This window comes from Euphorbia lathyris, chromosome 1, assembly GCF_963576675.1.
Source record: "Euphorbia lathyris chromosome 1, ddEupLath1.1, whole genome shotgun sequence".
Taxonomy (NCBI): Eukaryota; Viridiplantae; Streptophyta; class Magnoliopsida; order Malpighiales; family Euphorbiaceae; genus Euphorbia; species Euphorbia lathyris.
The window spans coordinates 69,251,421-69,261,061 of NC_088910.1; the positions used below are offsets into that span (position 1 = coordinate 69,251,421).

Consider the following 9,641-nt stretch of genomic DNA (forward strand, 5'->3'; position numbering starts at 1 on the left):
ATTATTCGATTTTTTTATGTATAATAGTTATTTTGTTCCCAATTGTGTTGTTCCACACCTCTCGCAGTCTTATCTATATTTTCTTTTTTATTTGTCTTTTTTTTTCAAAATGACTAAATAAATATTTGTATATTTTCATTCTTTTTTAGTATAAATTGCTAGGTGTAATCATTTCGATTGTTAACTCTAACTAAAATATGGATTCTCGGCTTTATATGAACTCAATTGTTAGGTTTAATTGGAGTTATATTAATTTTCCAAATTCAGAACCTAGTGAAGTACACTGATTTTTTTAATTTGGATTTATCTAACTCATATGGATTGAATTTTTTATTTTTATGTATTTTTTGTACGAACAGATATAAAATTTCACACAATAGTTGTTTATTGAAGAAAATAATTAAAGAGGTATTAAAACATTATACTTACAATGAAATTTATTTCAATTATAAATCATATTTTGTCATGATTACCATTCTAAGTTTCTTTGTCGATAGACGGAGAACCCGTCGAGAAGTTTAAATATATAATTTTATATAAGGGTGACTAAGTCATTATCACACGATCCTGTTTTGACAGTCAATCTTAGTTCTCGAAAGCGACTGAACCAGCCACCAAGCTTTGGCAAGTCGCTAACTTGCTCATTTTAGTCACCCCCTTTCTTCCCAACCTTTATTTCCCTCTCAGCAAATACTTTTTTTCCCGAATCGAGAAGGGATCAAAAACTGCTAATTCATATAGAGCCATCGAAGGGATCCAAAGATATGCTAAAAACAAAGGCTAAATTGGCAAGTTATGAGGTAACAGAAAAGGGGAACTAGGCGCCAAAAATAAGGTTCTGAGGCAGATTACGAGGTAGAAAAAAAAAAGGAAAAGAGGTATAGAGGTTATAAGCTAGGGTAAAAGTTTAGGCTAAAAGGCATGGATAGAGGGCAAGAGGCTGGGGATGGGTAAAAGTCTAGGCTAAAAGGCATGGATAGAGGGCAAGAGGCTGGGGATGGGGAAGTCTCTGATTCAGTAGGCGTCTCTAGGGGAGCAGCAAGATGAGCTGTGTCTGACTATCGACGAGAGTTTGCATTCTACCGCTTTCAAGAGTATGCAATCATGTGACCCGGCTTCTTGCAATAATGGCATATGATCTTGGACATGTATCGTTAGCCTGATGCACCAGCAGAGCTCTCATATTGCAGATTTCTATATAATAATGAAAGCAGAAAGAAATTAATTAGGAGAGTTTTAGAGGCCTTTTTTATTAGTTGTCAAAATAGTAATAAAGAAAAATTATAAATATTATATCTAACCTAATATATATTTAATAGATATAATAAAATAACTTACACAATATCTCAATGAAAAAAATATATGACGATAAAAATGTAAGTATCCGTTCAAATTCCATTCATTTAACTTTAATAAATAGCATTAAAACCAATATTACTGAAAAAAATTATATTTATATTTAATAAATATAATAAAAAAACTTATAAAATATCACATTGAAAAAAAAAACTTAAATAACGACAAAAAAATATGTAAAAGTCCATTCAAATTCTCTTTATTTAACTTTAATAAATATCATTAAAACCAATATAATCGAATTTTTTTTTATAACACATTGATAAAAAAAATATGTAAGATCCATTCAAATTTCATTCATTTAACTTTAATAAATAGCATTAAAAGTAATTGAAAAAAAAATTATATTTACATTTAATAGATATAATAAAATAACTTACAAAATATCTCAATGAAAACAAATTATATAACGATATTAGGTGTTTCGTCCTGCCTTCGATTCTCTTACCTTCTCCCATATTTATAGGGAGCAAAACCGCGTGGCGGATCGCTTGGCAGCTGCTGGGCATGGGGGGATGTTAGGTGTTTCTACCCTTTCCGTTCCTCCTTCTTTTCTGTTACCTTCTCTTCTTGAGGATAGGATTGGGGTCAGTCTTCCTAGACTGATCCCGGGTTAGGTTTTTGTTTGTTTGTTTTTTTTTCTTCCCTTCTTACCAAAAAAATATAACGATAAAAAAATGTATTCTGTTTTGTTTTTTCTTTTCTTTCCCTACCCAAAAAAAATATAACGATAAAAAATATGTAAGGATTTATTCAAATTTCATTCATTGAACTTTAATAAATAGCATTATAACCAATAGAACTAAAAAAAACTATAACACATTTAATTTTTCGTTATAATAATTAACAAAATATTTAAACCTCCAAACTAATATATAAACTAAATAAAATTTAAAAAGAAAGACATGCCTTTTCAAATTCATGGATTTATCAAAAATTCTTGAAAGCACAAGAAAAAGAATTTTGAGGAGAGCTAAAATTTGATTGAAAAAACATCATCACAAGGTGTATTAAATATTTTAAAATTGCAGGATTATATAGAAAAAGTATTATACAGAACGGAAAGCAAGAACCCTTACAAACATGTCAACATGACCAATAGATTATGACTTCAACAACTTCCAAAACTTATTACCAAGCAATTATAAAGATATGTATGTTAATTTCTTTACAATTTGTAAATTTAATTTATTTTAAAACAAAATATTAATATCACTACATGTAAATAATATAAATTTAAAAAATATTAAAATGTTGTAAAAAACAATTATCAACCCGCGCAACGCGTGGGCACAATACTAGTTTTAATAAAAAGCAAAAGAAAAAGATTCATAAATGGAAATTGGAAATAATTTTTTTACCTATTCTAAATGTAAAAGTAAGTTTTAAAACGTTTCTTAAGTTTCAAACAAAATTGGAATTTTTTAAAATGTATTTGTGAGATGTTATTTCTGACTCGTACACGTCTGTGGTAATATCTCACTGTCGTATCTGATTCTATTTTGGGTCGAGTCTGACATTTTGCACGAAGGTACTGAATCCTGAACAATAAAAACAAACCTACGAATGGCAATGAAGATGAGAATACCATTGAAGAGAGTACTTTTCCATTTCCCCTTCCCACGGTCTACTACCTCCTAGGATTCTGACAGATCCATCCAGTGACGGCAATGCTCCACCCGAAATAGAGAACGCCATGAGTTCCTTTTAACTCGTGTTGCAACAACCCCCCTCATCATGAACCTCCCCATTTAGACCCAGAAGAAGCAGATCCAAAGGGTGGCTGACAGCGAAACGAAGAAAAAAAAAGAGGAATGAGTATATATATGGTAGGAGAAGAAGAGATAACAAAATCCATTGAAATGAGAGGGAGGGGGAATAGATCGAAAAATCAGTAAAGGAGAGAGAAAACCCCACGTAAATGGACAAAATTTTAGAGGGAAGGTAGACCCTGTCACTCTATATCAAGTCTCCATCCATAGAAACTTTTCGGATAAAGTGACACTTTAATTAAAATTCAAAAGGGAACAAATATGTATTAAACTAAATGGGTGTTTGGTTACTCATTTTTCTTCTCCAGTTTACCTTTTCACTCCATATGGAAACAATGGACCCTAAAATGATCTCACACCATGACAAGCCTAGTTGCAAATGAATGAAAGCATATGAGAAACGGCATTTTTAAAAACCTTTCAGTGTTGATGCAGATTTATCTTGCGGGTAGATAAGGTGAATCTAGAGGGACGGAACTTGAACGGTCATCAATTGCCTTTTATTATGTTTTTAGAATAAAGAGACTAAAAAAATTCAATTAAACAGCCATAGATATCAAAATATTAACTTGTGTACAACCCACAAGTAAAGGGGTTGAGTTGAGAGACATTATGTATGACCCGATGGTCACTTAATCCACACTAACCTCATCAGGAACCTTCTGCAGCTTTCTTCTCCTTTTGTTTCTCTCTTTTCTTCTTGTTTTTAAGTGCATTTTTGCTCATTTCTCTAACAAAACAAACATACAATTGTTTAGAATCTTAACAGCCCAATGATATGAACATGCAAACAGAATCAGTACATACTCTGTAGTGCTCCTGCTCCCTCCGAATAACTGCAATTGCAAATATTCAAATCAACCGAAAACGATACAACAATTAGGACAGTCTTAACTCTGAATTAGCAACCAAGAAATTACTGATTCTCCTAGTACCATAGCAACCTCATAGTATACAAAATAATCAAAGTTTTCTTCTTTCTATCCTCAGCCTTGTACTGACAAACAAACTTCATAATCAAAGAGATAAATATTCCATACCTCTGCCTGAACATTGGCTGCATTTTTAGCATGTGGCGGACGGTAGGCAGCAGGTTTCTGCACAACAGGAGCAGATTTTCTCAAGGTTGCTCCTTCACCTGATAAATTAAGAATGTTTACAGAACCAAACAAATCATGTGCAAAGGTTCTACAAGTGAATCAGGTTGTTAAGTACTAAGCAACAAATAAAACCTTGCTGTTTGGTGTCTTGAACCTTCAACGAATCAACAGACTTGGTAACTTCTGCAATTTCACCAAATTTATCAGGTGTTTCTGGTTTCCACTCGGCCTGCATGTCAACAAGGTGGATATCATCAGGCCTGTTGAATGGGGTGTGCAAGAAACCCCATTGCACAGGGGCCCAATTAATTTTACTAGAATCTACTTTCAATTTCTCAACTATAATCTTAGATGGATAAAATAAAGTATTTTGAGTTTTTGGTGCTTTATTTTGTACAAATATAACTTTTATACGAAAGTACTTTGAAATATAATGGTTATATGAAAGTATTAAAGTATATATTTAGCAGACCCCCAATAATAATTTAAGATGAGCCTGAATATCATGAGCTTAATGTGAAGATCAAATCGAGAAAACCAATAGTGTTAAGCACCAACCTGGTATAGCTTGTCAAACATCTTTTTGAAGTACAGTGATCCATTGTAGTGAAAAACTTTAAGCCTTCAAAAAACATCAAGAAATAAGATGTACCGTTAGCATAAAATTCTGAACCAAACACAATTCACCTATTCATGTGTCCATTTGACATGCAATGGAATGGAAATAAGAAACATAACAGCCGCCTCAAATTATAAGATATAAGGATTGCTCAGTTCAAAACAGACTTTTATCACAATGCATGACTATTACTAAAAGAGGCTAACTACTTGGTCCACTAGCAGTTTTGGTAAAATAAAGTTATGGCACTGCATAACACTGCGTCATCATTCATTAAGAAAAAAACATAAAGGTTTTAACTGTTTGTTGCACTTAAAGTCGATTCCCCACAAAAAAAAATGATTAATTCTTGGCCAAATTGGGAGTAATATCAACAAAAGAAGGGAATCCAATCACCAAAGTCCTGTCAGCCCACCAAATCACCGATGTGTCTTTATAGAAGTGGACCCTCTCTAAATCAGAAAAGAAAGAACAAGTACACAAATAGAACACTTCATCAAAGTTATTTTAATAATAACACGATCACAAGAAAACAAAAATCTTTTAGGTCATTAACTTAAGATCCATCAGCTATCCATCCCAAATTTATGCCAGAAATTATGATGGAATAAGCATTAGTTTGAATCCCAATCGAGCAATTTCTGAGCATCACTAGATCTGCAAAAAATCGCTTAGAATAACCAATGGCTAGCTTACCCATTGTCAACTTGTAGTCTTGGTGCCGTTGTGGCAGTCATGAAATAATTTCCATCGGGAGACCATTCACTAGTCACAGAACATTCAGCCCTGGTTGTTCCAAGTTGCTTTTTCTTCACGTAGTCCCAAAATGCCTGAGAATAACATTAATCACGAATAATATATAACTTCAGCCTTTGATTTTTCAAAAGGGTTCTAGGAAAGCAACGTTTTTTAAAAACTCTAGCATGATTTTCTGCATTGCATAAAAACAATCTGGTAAAGTATAAAAGACAACCAACGCATGATTGAAGAACCCTAAGAAACATCAAATCAAGAAAAAGTTACTTAAAAAGTAAGCAATGGATATATATATATATATATATATATATAGAAGGAAATGTAACCAACTAAATCTATGACAGAGAGATATCCAGGCACAACTACCAAATTAGAGCATCTATTAATGAACTAAATAACTTAGTCTCCATCAATGAAAGAGATATTGAAAGAAATAGGAGGCCAAAATAATTAACGAGGAACGGTTCAAGAAATATTAAAGAAAACAAAAACCCCAGAAAATAAGTATATCAAATTTACATACCATATCACCAGGTAAGTTACCAAAACCAGCCAAGCATAAAACTGTACACCAAAGAATCAAGGTTGAAAACATAAAAAGGAATAATCACTTCAAGTTAGTCAAATTATATAAAGATATTCAGGATACATTTCCCTTTTGGATTCCATCTGATAGTATTATAAGGGCCTGTTCCAAGTTCCAGCAGAGGATTGCACTTCTTATCAAACAATGTTGCACATGCAGGCATGACTGAAGTAGATCAAGGAAAGCATATACTTATATGGAAACAGTAGCTAAGTATGTTAATGAATAAGATAAACACCCTTTGTTTTATTTTTGAGAAAATTCGTTAAAGAACCTACATGAGAGCCAGTGACTCTAAATTCAAGAATCAAGAAGATAATATCTTATAATGTCGTTCTTAGACAACAATTCCCAAATCTAATAAATAATTCAGAGAAATGGAAGATGTTCAGAAACAGAGAATCCACTGAAGAATGAAAATGTGTCAAATAAATTTGTCCCTTTGTACATAGACAACTAACACATATAAGTTTCTCATTCTTATGTATCAATAATATCTACTACTGTCATCTTCTTCCTATTTCAATTGTGTTTGTGTGAGTATTTTCAAGTGTGATTCACATCAGCATGCACCCAACAAGTGAAGGCCTTTGCAGAAAATTCTGTGCAAACTGCATCTATGCAGAATGCACAACAAACATAGAGAAAAAGGATACAGCCATAAACAACAGCAAACTCTGAACCTGAATATGACCACTGAACATCATGAACTGGACCTTCTTTGCCTATAAAAAAAAAAAATTAGAACAGTAAGAAGCTGCCATAATCGGATTAACTCAAACTTTCATGTAAATTATGACATACGAAGAGGCACGAGCCCCTCATGTGTCCCATCTGTTGTAAGGTAGTTCAGCTTTGACTCCCCGTAATAACTTTGATTGGTCTTATCAACATCTGACTGCACCACAACCAGAAGCCCAGTTGAACCGCGATTCCAATTCAGTTGTACTGTAGAACATCGGAAAAAGCTTCGCCGAGCAACAGGCTGACTTTGTATATCTTTGCCACAGGCATATATCTGAACACTGGCTGGACTTCCCTAATACAATGAAAAACTGAACTTAATAATTCCTAATAAAAAAATTAAATATCTGAACAAAGAAGCAATTTCAGCTAAGTACTGAATTCCTGTTGTGAATCATCCACTCAGATATACAGTATCGTTTGCAGGATCCATAAGACGGCAGGCTTTGAATATGCTGGGATTTCAAAATGTGAATCTAACGATACTATTCTCACCACATCCACCGAACCCCAAAAACTTGCTAAATTCAAACAATTGTTTAATGTGAATTATAAAATTAAAAGTTCCATCACCATGAAGTGTTGGCCAGTCCAAGACCTGCTTTTGGTCAAACCAAGTTTTAAGAATAAAAAGAACTTCAGAACAAATATTTGTAACAGCACTGAAACAGAATGGAAGAGTAAAATCAAAATAGTTTGTAATATTAGACAAAACTCCCATCAGTTTTATCCAAGATATGTTACAGCATACACATGACAATTAAGTTTTACTTTTACATCTTAGATATGGTATGGATATGCTTCAGAAGAACAGAACACACACCTTAGCCTCAGGAACAAATGCTGCAACATGAGACCCGGGGACCCTTGAAAGTTGGAGTGCAGTCACTCCAGGAACCCTTAGACGATGTACAATCCCTTTAGAGAAATCTCTAGGATTGAAAAACTGTATCTCATTTGTTGCCAGGCGACAAGCAACAGCTTCATCAGAACTGAACTGGATTGATGGCCTAAATGGAAGACAGAAAAAATAAATCATATCTCCAACCAAGAGAAAATGTATCAAAACCAAGGAGTAAAACAAATTTGTAATTCAAGAGTTTGAATAAACATACAATAAAAACAATAAAGTAAGTTATGGCAATAGTTTAAAGTACCATGTGGTTTTGGTCATGTTCTTTTGATGTTGATTATAAACAGCATCACTAGTCTCTATGTTCCATAAAGATACGTTCTTATCTTGGGGTCCTAAAGCTTTCTGAAAAGTCTGAAGATAAGTTCCACAAGGAGACAATGCAGCAGCAAGAAAATTGGAGAATTGGAAAGATCTAATCTCCTTGAGGCTGGTGCAATCATATATAATGACGACGGAATCACTTTTGATCACCATAAGAGTAGACCCATCTTCACTGAACCTTGCATTGTTGCAGGGGATCCTCTCAAGTTTAATACTTGGTTCACCATTCCCAAATGGTGGTCCGTTCCAGACACACAACCCATCTGGGCCTCGAACTGGGAAGGAAAGAAAAACATGAGAAGAAAAAATAAAAAATAAAAAATAAATAACATTGACTCTTCATAAAGGTACCTAATATATCCAAACAAGATGAAGAGCTCACAGTTGCCATGACAGTTAGAGGCTACCCAGCTGACCAAGTTGAAACTGGAAAATAATCAACAGATAAAGAAAAATTAGTACACAAGTGACACGGACAAAATCGAAATTTCATATCGATTAGAATCAGAAAACAGAAGCAAGACTGCCATTTCTGAGTAAAAGGGTTCAATGCTTGAGTTGTGATTGAATCGAAAGAGGAACAATAAACTTTAACATGAAAAGGAAATGACAGAAGCACCTTCAATTGGAATCAGAGGTATGATCTGCACTTGCACTGGTCTAGTCTAGGGCTATCGGAAAACAAAATCAACTCTTCCATAGCATCTCTAATCATAATTATGCCGTACCCACCCTCAACTCAAATTGCCCTAAAATCCCTGAGTTTACTTGCATTTGCTATTCTATTTTATTGGGATAAAGATAGGGATAAAGGCTATAAAGATAAATGGTTGGGATAAGGATAAAAATGTGATAGTCGAGAATTAGTATTTAATGTTTTGTACATGGGATAGGGATAAAATAATACATTTTACTATTTTAACCCTATTTAAACTACATAACATTAATTTGAGGGATAAGTTGTACTTTTCCATCCTATTAAAATCGCAGGAGCTTATCCCAGCTCCTTATACCACCCCCTTCTGGGTATAGGATTTGAGGGATAAGAAGCTTATCCCTCATCTGTCTCACTCTTCTATCTCCCAAACAAATACGGGATAACTTATCTCGTGTTTTTTTATCCTTATCCCACCTCCTATATCCCTTCTAACAAACACTCCGTGGGAGCATAGGGATTGAGATAGGAATAAGGATAAAGATATGATAGTCGATAATTATTATTTAATGTTTGTTATCTAGGATAACGATAAAATAATACATTTTACTATTTTAACCTTCTTTAAAATACATAATATTAATTTGAGGGATAAGATTGACTTTTCCATCCTATTAAAATCGTGTAGGAGCTTATCTCACCTCCTTATACCATATTCTCTTGACTATAGGAGTTGAGGGACAAAAAGCTTATCCTTCATCTACCTCACTCTTCTATTTCACAAACAAATACGGGATAACTTATCTCATGTTTTTT

The 9,641-nt window shown here is 33.5% G+C and overlaps 1 protein-coding gene across 3 annotated transcripts; it reads right to left on the reverse strand.

Annotated features, from left to right (window-relative positions):
- Positions 1-488: 488 nt before the first annotated feature.
- On the reverse strand, positions 489-8,927 carry LOC136201049 (eukaryotic translation initiation factor 2A-like). Of its 3 annotated transcripts, none has more exons than XM_065991610.1 (15): positions 8,790-8,927; positions 8,522-8,596; positions 8,091-8,445; positions 7,757-7,943; positions 6,994-7,228; positions 6,846-6,914; positions 6,253-6,354; positions 6,127-6,167; positions 5,544-5,677; positions 4,787-4,850; positions 4,361-4,457; positions 4,169-4,266; positions 3,936-3,964; positions 3,776-3,858; positions 489-1,194 (listed from the first exon to the last, which is right to left on the reverse strand). In XM_065991610.1, exons 2-14 carry the CDS (start codon positions 8,559-8,561, stop codon positions 3,780-3,782), a joined length of 1,530 nt encoding a protein of 509 aa, XP_065847682.1. In that variant the 5' UTR covers positions 8,562-8,596; positions 8,790-8,927; the 3' UTR covers positions 489-1,194; positions 3,776-3,779. The 3 variants fall into 3 exon arrangements, with proteins under 3 accessions (XP_065847682.1, XP_065847675.1, XP_065847671.1); XM_065991603.1 differs by lacking the exon at positions 489-1,194 and adding an exon at positions 1,919-3,139; XM_065991599.1 differs by lacking the exon at positions 489-1,194 and having other exon boundaries at positions 3,603-3,858.
- Positions 8,928-9,641: the final 714 nt, after the last annotated feature.